The sequence below is a fragment of the Mustela nigripes genome, chromosome 13, assembly GCF_022355385.1.
Source record: "Mustela nigripes isolate SB6536 chromosome 13, MUSNIG.SB6536, whole genome shotgun sequence".
NCBI lineage: Eukaryota > Metazoa > Chordata > Mammalia > Carnivora > Mustelidae > Mustela > Mustela nigripes.
Genome location: NC_081569.1, coordinates 131702894 through 131718576, shown reverse-complemented (window position 1 = coordinate 131718576; position 15683 = coordinate 131702894). Strand labels below are relative to the sequence as shown.

General features: G+C 35.7%; 1 protein-coding gene across 8 annotated transcripts in view; it reads right to left on the bottom strand.

The window, feature by feature from the left end:
- The window catches only part of NUMB (NUMB endocytic adaptor protein), a 189381-nt gene that overhangs the window by 34288 nt on the left and 139410 nt on the right, over nucleotides 1-15683 (bottom strand). For 6 of the 8 annotated variants that reach the window (XM_059373800.1, XM_059373807.1, XM_059373803.1 and 3 more), the window contains 2 exons: nucleotides 9293-9367; nucleotides 4258-4290 (listed from right to left, as the gene is read on the bottom strand). In XM_059373800.1, the coding sequence (XP_059229783.1) occupies nucleotides 4258-4290; nucleotides 9293-9367 (108 nt within the window). The remainder of the gene's footprint in view (nucleotides 1-4257; nucleotides 4291-9292; nucleotides 9368-15683) is intronic. The other 2 variants (XM_059373806.1, XM_059373808.1) reach the window with 1 other exon arrangement.

The window sequence follows — 15683 nt, the reverse complement described above, 5'->3', positions numbered from 1 at the left end:
AACTTGAAAGATTTAAAAGGCTCCATTTTAAAAAGCTTTAAAAATAAATAAAGGTGGCTCAGTGGGTTAAAGCCTCTGCCTTCAGCTCGGGTCATGATCTCAGGGTCCTGGGATCGAGCCCCGCATCGGGCTCTCTGCTCGGCGGGGAACCTGCTTCCTCCTCTCTCTCTGCCTGCTTCTCTGCCTACTTGTGATCTCTGTCAAATAAATAAAAAAATAAAAAATAAAAAAAATAAAAGCACATTTCTGGTAAGATTATGGGTAATGCTCTTTTCCTGCTGGTTTTCCAAACTCTTAAAATGAGTTACTATAATTTAAAAAAATTTTATGTTAGGGGGCGCCTGGGTGGCTCAGTGGGTTAAAGCCTCTGCTTTCAGCTTGGGTCGTGATTCCAGGGACTTGGGATCAAGCCCCACATTGGGCTCTCTGCTTGGCAGGGAGCCTGTTTCCCTTCCTCTCTTTCTGCCTGCTTCTCTGCCTACTTGTGATCTCTGTCAGATAAATAAAATCTTTAAAAAGAAAATTTATGTTAGAATAAACCTGCCATAAAAAGAATTCTCCTCCCAATAACAAAAGAATTCTGACAGTCACATTTGCTCATAGATGTTATAATGAGATTGTTAGGCATCATTTCCCCCCTTTCTTTAAAGTTTGGTCTTTTTTTAAGATTTTAGTTATTTATGTGACAGAGAACGCACACACACACAAGCAGGGGGAGCAGCAGGCAGGGGAGAGGGAGAAGCAGTCCCTTGCTAAGCAAGGAGACTGACACAGGGCTCGCTGATTCCAGGACCGAATCGGACCTGAGCCAAAGGCAGACGCTTAATCGACTGAGCCACCCAGGCGCCACTCCCCGCACACCTTTTTAAAAGTTTTTATTTAAATTCCAGTTAGTTAACATACAGTGTAATATTAGTTTCAGGTGTACAATTTAGTGACTCAACACCTCCATATGACACCCCGTGCTCATCCGCTTAGCATCTTTTATGAGAGTAAAACTCAGTAGTATGATTTAGATATCTGAAAATTAATAAAATGCTAGTTTGAACTACTGAAAAAGACTCTTTAAAACCTTAATAAAGAAGTAAGTTGACTAGAGATAAAATCCGAAATTGAATTATTACCCTCAAAGAAGAAAGTAAAATGAGTTTATAGGAAGTTATTTATTAACATCTTCTAAGGTTAAATCTTTTATTTTATTTAAAAAAAAAACATTTTTTTCCCCAAGTATTCTATATACCCAGTGACGGGCTTAATCCATAACCCAAGATCAAGAGTCACATACTCCACTGACAGAACCAGCCAGGCACCCAAGCAAGGTTAAATCTTTTCTTTTTTTATTTTATTTTATTTTATTTTTTAGATTTTATTTATTTATCAGAGAGAGAGGGCGAGAGAGCAAGCACAGGCAGACAGAATGGCAGGCAGAGGCAGAGGGAGAAGCAGGCTCCCTGCCGAGCAAGGAGCCTGATGTGGGACTCGATCCCAGAACGCTGGGATCATGACCTGAGCCGAAGGCAGCTGCTTAACCAACTGAGCCACCCAGGCGTCCCAAGGTTAAATCTTTTAAACTTCGGTTGTAACTAATATGAAAACAGAGTAATTATATAGAACAGTGATTAAGAATGTGAGCTCTGGAGTCCAATTATCTGGGTCGAAATTTTAGCTTCTTAACTTACTCTGTGAACTTGGGCAGGTCACTTCCATAAACTTTAGTTTCCTCATTGTAAAACAGGGAGAATAATTATTTCAGCATTATTTTAAGGATTAAGTGAGAGGATTCCTGATTTTCTTTCTTAGGCCACATAAATTTATGTTGCAAAATACAGTGAAACAACTAAGAAGCACAGCGTGACCCAGTTCGGCCATGCTGTAGGTGAACCATGACTCCACTCTGTATAGTAATAAATATTGCCACTTTGGGGTTGATTTCAAAATGAGAGCTACCTTTGTTCCCTAACACCATATTATAACTTCTTAATAAGTCTTCTTTTGGTATGTTTTTTCTATAAATTATATCAATATTTTCTATAATCTAGTCTTCTATACGAGGTCTACACAAGGTTGTTTTTACTAAAGTAGAGATGTTAAAAACTGATCACTTGGAATCTACTTTAAACTGTATAATAATTAGTGATGTGAAATCACTTTGAGAAATTCTATTTGGGGGGCACCTGGGTGGCTCAGTGGGTTAAGCCTCTGCCTTTGGCTCAAGTCATGATCTCAGGGTCCTGGGATTGAGCCCCGTTACTGGGCTCTTTGCTTGGTGGGGAGCCTGCTTCCCCCTCTCTCTTTGGCTGCCTCTCTGCCTACTTGTGATCTCTCTCTCTCTGACAAATAAATAAAAACTTTTTATAAAAAATCTTAAAAAAAAAAAATAGGGGCGCCTGGGTGGCTCAGTGGGTTAAAGCCTCTGCCTTTGGCTCAGGTTGTGATCCCAGGGTCCTGGGATTGAGCCCCGCATCGGGCTCTCTGCTCTGCGGGGAGCCTGCTTCCTCTTCTCTCTCTGCCTGCCTCTCTGCCTACTTGTGATCTGTCAAATAAATAATAAATCTTTAAAAAAAAAAAAAGAAATTCTATTTGGGAAAGAATATATAGCTACCAAAGAAACTTCCTCAACAATTCTTTTGAGTATTTATACAACTGACCCTTAAACACACTGCCCTGTGCAAATCTACATGTATGTTATTTTTTTAATAACTACAGTATGGAACTGTAAATTTATTTTTTTCTTAAGATTTTCTTAATAACATTTTCCTTTCTCTGGATAAAAATACAGTATGTAAAACATATAACATACAAAATATGTGTTGATCAACTGTTTACATTATTGGTAAGGTCAACAGTAGGCTATTAGAGTTAAGTTCCTAGGGAGTAAAAAAAATCATACAGCACTTTTTGACTGCAGAGAGGGTTGGAGGCCCTGACCCCAGGCACTATTCAGGGTTAACTGTAATGATGCAAATGTCTATAGGATTAATTTTTTCTAGATATGGACCTGTTAATTTAACTCAAACTCAAATGTCTACTAGAAATTTTATTGTGACATGTGGGTAAATTATATGACTTTCTATTTCAGATTGACAGCAGTACCTGAATCAAGCTTCTCAATCTAAAGTCTCTTCAAATTTATTCATAAACAAATCAGGTGGGCTATATAAACACATAAAAACCAGTCACAACTAAAATATTTACTTGAGAATAAAATGGAAACCATTTGATCTTTATTATTTTTTTTTAATTATTTTATTTATTTAACAGACAGAGATCACAAGTAGGCAGAGAGGCAGGCAGAGAGAGAGGGGGAAGCAGGCCTCCTGCTCAGCAGAGAGCCCGATGTGGAGCTCGATCCCAGGACTCTGGGACCATGACCTGAGCCGAAGGCAGAGGCTTAACCCACTGAGCCACCCAGGCGCCCCCATTTGAGCTTTAAAACAAAATTTCAAAGTATCAAAACCACCCAGTAAGAAAACAAAAAAAACAGAAAAACAAAAAATGATGGCATTTTTATATTCACATTAACTCTTAGTAACTTATACCCAATGACAATAGTGTTTTCTTATACTGTTAAATCTGAATTATTTCCTAGCACTTACTTAAACAATGATAAATTCTGACAAAAATGTTAGAAATGTGTTTACCTATTTATATATCTATTCTTAATTCTAAGGAAATAGGAACATTAAATAACAAATACTTGAAAAGCATGTACAGAAGGAATATCCCATATGATGACAGATTATTTGGTAGACAACTAATTAAGATAGTTTTTTTTAGATTAGCAGCCCAGACTAGAAATGACAGAATCCCCAAAGATAAATATATGTACTTTCACTCACTTCACTCGAAATTTAATTTAGACTGAAAAAAGCATTTGCAATGAATGTAAAATTTGATGTACATTCAATTTCCACTTGAACTTATTAATATATCTTCCCATTTCTGTCAATATTGAGCACTAAGTAAAACCCACTTCTTAAAAAATATTCCCACTTCCAGCTAATATGCTAATATGAACAGCTTTGCAAGATCAAATTAAACACCTAGCCTTGTGGAAATAATACTTTTTCAACCTATTTGCTTTCTTTACTGGACTTTAGTATAAACAGACACACAATTAATATCATAGATAGCAACTTTCCAATTAATTTCCATATATAGTCAAATCAATTCCTGTATTATAAAGAAACAAATGTCAGTGCTATACTGGGGGTGTAACTCCTTATAAAGCAAGCATGAATGTGGCATTAAACTTACTTTTCCAAAGAAGCCTTTGAAGAACTTCCTTTCCTGGAGGAACAGGGGGACAAGTCGAGCGCTATTATTGTATGGGCTAAATGTCCCAGGGTTTCACACCAATAAGCACATACAGAAGTTGGGTAAAGGGTAAAGTAGGAGAAGGGGAGTGAGAGTTTTAAAGAGTTATCCATACCAGGAGTGACAGGGAAAAAGGAAGGGTGCATGAAAATGCAGGGAGACATACTGTATGGCCTAAGAATCCATAGGAAGAGAAGAAATCAGAACCTGTATCCATGCAGAGCAACTAGTTAGTTTAGTATTCTCTATTTACTTCTGAAACAGAGATTATCCAAATCTGGCAGCAGAGAAAAAGATTAAGACATACTGGTTTGGTGAGATTTGTATTTTAAATTTCCTAATAGTGAGTAGTAGTACATTTTTCAATTTCCATTTTTCAATTTAAAAAATCAGTGGTCTACTATATGGAAGTCATCAACTTAAAAAAAAAGTCTACATTTGGATAACAGCATAATCACATAAAACTGCAATACATAAAATTAAATTATGAATGTGCAGCAAGAATCTCTGTCAGACTTTTTCTTACCAAGTTCAAGATGTCACTTAGAGAATCTTTACTCATCCATTGGGATCAATTTGTAAGTATGTATATGTGTGGGCTGATCAATGCCACAACAATCATGAGGAAATAACAGATATGTTCTATTCTAAACAGAGAATAAATTATCTTTAAAGAACACAAAGCTAATGCTTTCACTACAGGTGGAAAAAAAAATCTGTGGATCACAACTGAAATTTTAAAACAGGCTTTTGTTTTCTTTTCAAATGATACTGTTTTAGAATAATGAAATTTGCATTGACAATTATAAGTATATAACTCTGAAACTATGTAGATAAGAGAGACATCATCTCTGGTTCCAGTACCAATTTTTAAGCTTATAGAAATTTTGAAAGCTGGCCATCATGTAAGATCAGAAGAACTTATATGAAGTAGAGGGGTTCTAACCAAGCTATCTTAACTTTATATTTCCTAACTTTGGTTGAACTATTTAAGCCTTTAGTTTTTATAATCAGTTTTTAATATTGGATAAATGCCCAGAAAAAGACAAATGAACTGAAATTTTACTCTCTCGGACAATTTATAAACTCATTCACTACTCTCAAACACTGAAGAGTTTGTTTCCTATACCTAAGTTAGAAACAGCATCAAATATTTCCAAAAAATGTTGTGAACTTAAACTGGAAAAACAATAAATTGGGGAAGTTGCTGCAGTAAGATTAAGTTTATTTCTACTGCCAAGTTTGGTGACCCTAGTTTTGTTAGACTGTGAGTGACCATCAGCGTTTAAAGATGCAGCCAAAGATAAAAGATTCACCATTCTTGAGGGATAGGGAGGTGAGGGAAAGAGATCTGTTAATATTTAGTTGGGCTCCCATAAAATCTCTTGTTAAACATGTAGTATGCTCTCTTTTCTTCAAAGACCTCAGTTGTTAATGAAAAAAGGTGACATGCAAAATGCATTAAAAGATAGTTATTAGAGAATATTAGTGCTTTTTTCTAAAAAAAAAAAAGTTATGATTCTTTTACCTGCTAAAACAAGAACATATATTAAAGCAAATATATCAAATAGTGAATAAAAAAACAACATATTAGAAACTGTCAGTATAATGGAACTAGTCTAAAACCAAGACAGAGAGGGAGAGACATTTAGAGACAATGGGAAGAAAAGATCTTTAAAAGGAAAGAACATCTTGGACCAGTGTCAGCAAGATACCCAAAGGCCCGATACACTTTTTACAAAATAGACTAATAAATGATGTTACTACTGACACTTAAATTATGTCAATATAGGCAATGAAAATGGGCAATAGTTGTTTCTGCCATTTATCGTATATGATCTAAGTCAAAAAGTGGCTAATTTGTGCACGTATGTCACAAAACAAATGAGTTGAAAATAGGTGTAATTAATTGCTTCTTCAATTATTTGCAAATTTAAAAAGCTCCAGAATGCCACATTTTTAGTTAAAACATCATTCAAGTGATAGGTTTAAGATGTTTGTTTTGCTACTTAACTCGTACATCTAAGCTATGTAATTCTTTAATTTACAACTCTGGCATTCAAACTAGTTCCATAAACATGTTATTTCTTCTTTAATCTGTAAACTTGTACACTTCAACATTTGCTTCCATTTACTTGAAACTCTAAGGAAGAAGATATAGCTTTGGCACAATATAACCATCTGGTACAGCAGATTATAAATGTCAGATGAATGTTTGGTAAGGGTGGGGAGGCAACTAGAAATTTCTTCATAGTAAAAATATGAAAAGACAAAAATCTAAAATATTTGTGGACTAATATAGTCTGAGAAGAACAACATCCTGAAGACTTCCAACTTTCTGCAAACTTCTCAGTATAGCATTTGAAAGAGTATTTATAGGAGGAAGTTTCATTGAGTACAATCAACAGGAAATTGACCCCAAAATTCAATCTTATTTTTTAAATACATGTTTATCTATGTGAAACTATGCACAACATTTGCCCCAAGTCTCTTGGATAGCATCAGTCTAAAAAATTTTAAATAACTTCTTGAATGAAAAGTTCAGAAGTGGTCAATTTCCCCTCAATGTTCAAAAGTTTATGTCCAGAAAAGCAATCAACATACTTATAAAACTTCATATTAGTCATAAATGACCATATGGAAGTACGAATCATTTAGAGATAAACAAAAGGCTTTCGTAAACTTTAAGACATTAAATGTAAGATAGGGTTATGATAATTGTTATGAGATTTGATTTGACTATACTGAGGACTGAACTGTTTTCTGTATATTCTAGAAATAATTTTTGAGTGGCTACTATGTGCCAGACACTGTTCCAGGCATAAGTATAATTTTTTAAATGGCAATTTGGTTTCTATTTCTGGTGAAAAACAAACTTCTTAAATTTTTTTATCTAAACAGTCCTACATCTCAAGTAGGACTTGAGATGTTTATAGTTTATAATCTTCATGATCAAAAATATAAAAAGGTAAAAAATTCACTCAATTAAAAAAAATTTTTTCTTTCAAGTTTATTTTAATTCCTATACCCAATGTGGGGCTTGAACCCATGACCCAGATCAAGAGTCACATGCATTTCCGACTGAGCCAGCCAGGTGCCCCTTAAAAAAAATTAGTTTTAAAACTAAATGGTGAATAGTAGCTATCTCTGTGATTACAAAAAATTTTATGTACTGTTTTTATTCATTTGTATTTTACACAATGAACTTATACAATCTATATAATGAAGAGATGCTTCTAATTAAATGTAGACTAAAAAAACTAGTTAAGAGGATTCACTGCTCATTAAACTAAAATACCATTTCTTAATGTCTTATGTGCAAATTAAAATCATCCCTAGTTTTCCCTTATTTAGAGAGTGAACATGAAGCCATGCTCTGAATTAGAAGACTTTCTAAAGGCTCATTCCACAATGACCGTCTACCTGCAAATTATGTAGGTTATAAGATTTTGGTAACTACTAGTAGTTTGTTTCAAGTCTATTTAATCTATTCACTGATTTGCCTGTTGTTTTCAGTCATTAGTATTATGATGTTTAAATATTCTTTAATGACTAATAGGACAAATCATTGTATTACTTTAAAAATTTTCCAAGCTAAACTTACTCTTTCAGTGAAATTGGAATTATTCTATTAAAGAAAAGATTGAATTTATGTTTCTTGGAAAATTACATTGTCTGAGGGTGTATTTAACTGATGAATATATTCAGATAGACATGACAAGTCTGTAAATTATAGCTTCACATACCGTAACAGATGAAAGTAAGTCCCTTTAACATTAATGATGATTAGAATAGGAAGGGTTTCAATCATTTAAGAATTTAAATGACCATAATCTGAGGTAAATGGTATGTATGTATGTATATGCAGTATACCATATGTCTACATATTGGGGGTTCTTTTTTGTTCCTTGCATACTATAATCAGTTATTTCTCTCCTCCTTTCCCTTTTACAACAGATTCACAGACATTTGTTCCAAAATATAGTACACTTCTCTAAGTTGGTTGTGTCTTTAATCTTGTATCTTTTATAATGAGGGATTACGGATAGAGGTCATATAAAATATACCAAGCAGAAAGGTTTTGATAAGCAAATTGAAGGGGGGAAAAAAAAGCACTCATTAGTAGCCAAACTTGTGGCAGCCTACCATACCAGCAAACCCAAAGCAAACAAGTTTTTATGCTGTCTGGGGCAAGGGCATGCAGAAGTAATGGTTAAAGCTTTCACAGCGAAGAGTTTGGAAAAAGGCCACACATTGGAGAGAAGGAAGGTTGTGAAGAGGATTGTCAGAGTTTAAGAGACATTTCAAACCTATCCAAAATATGATATTAACACATCAATGTGAACCTTTGTGAACTCTGAATCCATTCTCTCCTTTTATTAAATATACAAGGATGTGCTTGGGATTTAGTCTAAGGTATAAGAGGCAAAGAAAATATTATTCTTCCTGGAAAAGGACTCTCCATTTCAAGTATGCTGAAGTTTGTGAAAAAGGCAGGGGAAATACACTGCTTATGTTAGAGGGGTGTACAGAAGGAATCTGGAGAGTAGTAGTGAAGATAATAAGTCCTGCCCCAACTGTAAGCCTCACTAGCCATCATCACAAATAACTCTACCTTCCACTGTTTCTTAGAGTAAATTTAACATCAGCAATTTATAACCCAGTTATCACAGTTAGGTTAAGACACTAACTGTAACAGTTTTCTCTTGGTTTTAGATTTCATACCACTTGTTTCACATGGGTTCTGAATCCAAATACCTTTTGGATAATGTCTGGCCTAAACCGATGAAGTTGGTCTTTATAATTTACGCCTTTGGACAGATAGCATGAGATGCTTTTTACTAGAGCCCACATCTTTTGCCTAAAGAGAAATACTGGTCTTACTGGATACTGAATCACTAAAATTTACTGAACAAAATCTCTTAAGAAAATATTTCAGTACATAGATCAACAGTGGCAACCATCAAATACATACAGCTTTTAATCTTTTTACAGCATCTTCACAGATGTGCATTCCTCTTGACTCATCAACTTCTACATGGCCAAGGTACTGCAGAAAGAAGAAAAAAGGGTTACTGCTATGCATATTGAGTAGCTACTATATGGTAGGTATTAGTTGGAAGAAAACTGAATATTAAAATTTCTGCACTCAAGAAATTGCCACTGTATAAGAGTTAAGATGCTACTTTACTTACCCTCAGTGTCCTCATATGAATGAAATTCAGAATAAATGCCTCAAAAAATTGTTATAGAGAAGTGAAAAAGTAATGGTAGGCACTAAACGTTACCTAAATTTATTGGATCTGAAGGTAACAACAGCCTGTGTTAGACACAGTTACTGTACCTCTGAACACAAAAATAATCCTAAAACAAAATGTATACATATGTAAATATATATACACACATACTGAAAAAGACACAAATAAAAATAAGTTATTCAAAGGCTGAAGAGATCATATATCCTTTTATGGGGAGCACGTAAGAGCAGGGCAGAGAACTAAAAAGACAAATTTTAAGAAGACAATACATTTAAAGCTTTAAAAGATGTGTAGAATTTGAAGAGGAAAAAACTGAAAGGCTGGGGAACCATTTTAGGTACAAAGAATTTAAGAAAAGTTATTAAGTGTGGAATAGTATAACTATCTATTAGCAAGTACTCCTGTTTGACTAGGATTTGAGATATGTACTGCTGGGGAATCTGAATGCTGGAATGAGTCTCTACTTAATTCTAGAATCAATGGAGAGATAATCAAGTTTATTTATTTTTTTTCCAAGAGAGTAATGCAATTCAAATTGTACCTTTGTATGGGAATAGCCTTGGGAAAGATAAAGACAGGATGGTGAAAACATTACCAAAATGCTCTCTTTTAAAAAGGAAATGTGATCTGGTTCTGGGTACAATTGAGTAGACTCCATCTTCCCTGTCCCATTGAATGAAACCATAAAACCTGAACAGAACATATTTCAAGTCCCTTTTGTAAAGAGCAGAAAAGTTGTCTGAGAAGAATACCAGGATGCAAGGTATTTCTGAACTGGTAAGGAGTTTACCTCCCACTCTCCTGCTCCATTTTCCTCCTTCCCCTTTCTGATACTTCCAACTTGGACTTAATACAGCCAGAAATCCCAAACTGCGTGCTGTCGCAAAGAAAGAACTCTAGAAAAAGTACTCTGTCTGTGGCTCAAGGATCAAATAAGGAAATGCCTTATCTTCAGAAAGAGTACAGGAATCTCTCTCCCTTTTACTTATCTCTTATTTTTCTTCTCACACCTCAGCTCCCAAAGCTATCCTGAGCTGGTAATAGCAGTGGAAACCTGCAAGAGCCTGAGAGGAGAAAACTCTTGGTATAGTGAAATTGTGATTCCAGGAGGATGAACCAATGCCCTTTCTGCTTCTTTCCCCTCCCTGTATATCTCCCATCATTTGGCCCTGCATGGATGTGAAATGGTGCGAACTCATGGGAGAGTAGAATAACTAGAGCCCCAGGAAACACAGGCACAGAGAGTTTAAGTAACTTGCCCAAGGTCATTCAGCTAGTGAAAACTCAAACCCAAGTGGCCTGACCCAGAACACTCTTAAAATGCATACATGGAATCTTTAACTTTTACTCAAATCTTTCCAATACTAAGTGCATAAAACCCATGAATTAAAATAAATTTAGGAAAGCACTCAACTTCAGGTAATAAAATACTTGAGGAATCAATCATAAAGATCATAAACTAAGACCAAAATATCTAAAGAATTGTTAAGAGCTGTAATTCTGAATGAATATTATATAAACAGGAAGAATGCTCACTTTTTAGTGAATCAAATAATGTACTATATATATAGTTCTAAGTTGCAAGAATATAATCTCTTTAGGGCAAATCTGAATAACATGAAATCCAATAAGATAAATATTTACATATTCTATTTTGGATTCTCAAATGCAATGAATTTGGGTACAAATTTTACACTTTCTATCTAGATCCACATTTAGTTACATTCTTTGGTTTTACAGATGATGTACAGTGGTAAAGTAATGTTTTCTCAAATTCAATACCACTGAATCCATTATGGATACTGAGTATACATAAGAACCTCAAATTTTAGAAAATTTCTAAACTACTACATTAATAATAATAATGTTTCATATCAATAAGAAAGGATGCTGACAGCAAATTTTCATCAGTGTACCTCCATCTGGCTCACTACAAGATAGCTTTAACACAGATTCCATACTTAATCATCTTTGCTTATCTTTTTCCTATTAAATTAGAAAAATACTAACTCAAAATTATAGGCTATCAGAAATGTCAAGTGTTTGGTAGTTCTGTCAACTAGTTCTAGATTTTCAGATTGATTTCACACTCAAGAAATAACAGAGTATTCCCTCACTGAAGGCTGGTTCTCAACAATCAGATGCTACAGTGACAGGAATATCACACTAAAATTATTATTATTATTATTATTTAGGATTTTATTTATTTATTTCTCAGAGAAAGAGAGAGAGCACAAGCTAAAGAAATAGCAGGCAGAGGGAGAAGCAGGCTCCCTGCTGAGCAAGGAGGCTGATGTGGGACTTGATCCCAGGACCCTAGGATCATGACCTAAGCCAAAGACAGACACTTAACCGACTGAGACACTCAGGCATCTCTACACTCGAATTCTGGAAAGATCTATTTTTCAGCTTAGAAGACAATGATGAATGGATGTTTCAATACCTCTCTGGATGAATTAAGCTCTGAAAAGGATTTCTTTATGTTTTGTTGATATCTGGCCTTTTTCAAATACCAAAAATATATTCTTAATTTTCTGGTCCAACAAGTAAGGAAAATAAAGCAGTGGAAAATGGTAAAACCTGCACCACTGTTCTGACAGCTTAAGAAATTCTGACATCTCATTCTTAACAACTTGTTTTATATACTGTTAAATTCTTATAGTCTGTTGTTTTGTTTTTTACTCTATCCTTAATCACTGACTTGAAATGCCAAATACATATTATTAAAAGTTACATTATGCTAGACATTCTATTTTGTCTTACTGTTACTCCTATTTTGACTTATTATAGTTTAAGAATCTTTTAATATGGGGGAGGAGCAAGATGGCAGAGGAGTAGGAGATCTAAATTTCGTCTGGTCCCAGGAATTCAACTAGTTATCAAACCATTCTGAACACCTACAAACTCAACAGGAGATCAAAGAATAGCAGCAATTCTATGAACAGAAAAGCAACTACTTTCTGGAAGACAGGACATGTAGAGTAGTGAATCCTAGGTGATATACGGGAAGATAGACCATGGTGGCTGGGGGATGAGGGAGTCTCCATCAGCCAGCTCCTGGAAAGTGAGTGGCAGAGCACAAAATCAGAACTTTTAGAAGTCTGCCCCACAGAATGAACATCACTCCAGAGGCTAAATGGGGAGTGGAATCCTCACTGGGACAGTGGGGGTCTCAGGTCCCTTGGGGCAACGGAAAGACAGGGGGTACCAGAGTGTGGCAGAGCTCTCAGGTTTTGGAGCAGGGAAGCTAGCTGCAAAGACGGAGTTGAGGAGTGGGCTCTCAGTTTGGGGTTTTCATAAATCATGATCCACAGCACAACTAGGCCACTACTCTTCGATCAAGGACCCAACAAGCGAAAGATCTGGGGAGACTCCCCTTTCTCCTCCTGGAGGAGCAGCATGGGAGTACACTGCAGGAATCTGCTGGGTTTGGACACTCCAAACGGGGTTGTGTACCAGGGACAGAAACGCTCGGTCACAGTACAGATGAGCACAGAGTCAGCCGGAGACCAGGGAAACTGGAGTGACTGACTGCTTTTTCTAAGGTCTCACTGAAAGTGGGGCCCAAGCTCTCAGCTCCTCCGGGGCTGGATACTGGGAGGCCGCCATTTTCATTCCCATCCTCCAAAGTTATAAGCAAAGCTTTCAGAAAACAAAAGCTACCAAGAGCAAACCCGAACTTGAGCAGATTACTTAGCCTGGCCCCTGGCAAGGGTGGTGCAATTCTACCTCAGGCAAGGACATTTGAGAATGTCCAGGGGTTAGGCCTGGAAGACCTAACCCCTGGAAGATCAGCAAGAACATCCAGCCATGACCAAGTTTACTGATCAATGAGAACACAAAACTCCAGTGCTAGGAGAATATAGCACACAGAATTTTTGGCTTTTTCCCCATGATTCTTTAGTCTTTCAAAATTAATTTTTTGAATTTTCTTTATTTTTTTTTTCTTTTTCTATTAAAAAAATTTTTATTAGGCAAAATATGTGCTATAATGGTGAGTGCTGTGAAGTATGTAAACCTGGCAATTCAGAGACCTGTACCCCTGGGGCTAATAATACATTATATGTGAATTAAAAAATTAAAAAAATTTTTCTTCTTTTGTTTTTCAACCAACATCTTATTAATTCCTTTTTTAAAATCTTTTTTAATTTTCATTTTCATAGTCATATTCTACCCCTTCATTGTATTTAACCTTATTTTTTGTGTATATATGTTTTTCTTTCTTTAAAATTTTGGGATACAGTTGTGTTTTTTTTAAATTTTTAAAAAATTATTTATTTGATAGAGAGATCACAAGTAGGCAGAGAGGCAGGCAGAGGGGGAGAGGGAAGCAGGTTCCCCGCCTAGCAGAGAGCCTGATGTGGGGCTTGATCCCAGGACCCTGAGATCATGACCTGAGCCAAAGGCAGAGGCTTAACCCACTGAGCCATCCAGGCACCCCGGAATACAGTTTCTTCTAACAGACCAAAATATACCCTAAATCTAGTGTATGATTTGTTCTAGTTTCCTGCCTGATCACGTTCTTCTTTTCTTAAATTTTTTTTTCTTTTTTTCAACCAACTTATCAATTCCTTCTTAAAAATATTTTTAAATTTTCATATTTATAGTCATAGTTCATCCATTCATTGTATTTACCCTTCTTCGTGTGTGTGTGTGTGTGTGTGTGTGTGTGTATGATTTTCTTTCTTTAAAATTTTGGGAGGCAGTTTCTCTTAACAGACCAAAATACAACCAAAATCTAGAGTATGGCTCTATTCTGTTCACCACCCTGATCATTCATATATATACATATATTCCCCCCCCATATTTTCTCCCCAATTTTGGGTCTCTTCTGATTTGGTTAGTGTGTGTTTATCTGGGGTCATTGTTACCTTTTCAGCATTTTGTTCTCTCATTCATCTATTCTTCTCTGGGCAAAATGACAAAAGGGAAAGACTCACCTCAAAAAGAAAAAAAAAAGAAAAGAAAAGAAAAAAAAAAGAACAAGTGGCAGTACTGACTGCCAGGGACCTGATCAACATGGACATTAGTAAGATGTTGGAACTAGTGTTCAGAATGATGATTATTATAAAGATACTAGCATGGCTTGAAAAAAAGCACAGAAGATATTAGAGAATCCCTTTTTGGAGAAATAAAAGAACTAAAATCTAACCAAGTTGAAATAAAAAAGGCTACCAATGAGGTGCAATGAAAAAAACAGACTCTAACTGCTGGGATAAATGAGGCAGAAGAGAATCAGTGATACAGCAGACCAAATGATGGACAATAAAGAAGCTGAGAAAAAGAGAAACAAACTACTGGATCATAAGGGGAAAATTTAAGAGATAAGTGATACCATAAGACAAAACAACATTAGAATAATTGGGATCCCAGAAGCAGAAGAAAGAGAGAGAGAGGCACAAGGTATATTGGAGCAAATTATAGCAGAGAACTTCCCTAATTTGGGGAAGGAACCAGGCATGAAAATCCAGGAGGCACAGAGAACCCCCTTCAATATCAATAAAAATAGGTCAGCACCCTGTCATTTAATAGTAAAATTTATGTCTCAGAGATAAACAGAAAATCCTGAAAGCAGCTCGGGGGACAAGAGGTCTGTAACCTACAACAACAGAAATATTAGATTAGCAACAGACCTATCACAGAGACCTGGCAGGCCAGAAAGGACTGGGATATGTTCAGAGCACTAAATGAGAAAAATATGCAGCCAAGAATACTATATCCAGCTAGGCTGTTCAAAACCTTTGAGATACAGCAAAGGTGGTCTGAAGAGGAAAGTATATAGCAATACAAGCCTTTCTCAAGAAACAAGTCCCAAGTACACAAGTCCCAAAGGATCTGGAGAAAGAACAGCAAAGAAAGTCTAAACCCAGCATAAAAGAAATAATAAAGATCAGAGCTGAAATCAATGAAACAGAAACCAAAAGAACAGTTGAACAGATAAACCAAAGCAGGAGGTAGTTCCTTGAAAGAATGAGTAAGATTGATAAACCCTTGGCCAGACTTATCAAAAAGAAAAGAGAAACGACCCAAATTAATAAAATCATGAACGAGGAGAGATCACAACCAATACCAAAGAAATACAAACAATTATAAAAACATATTATGAGC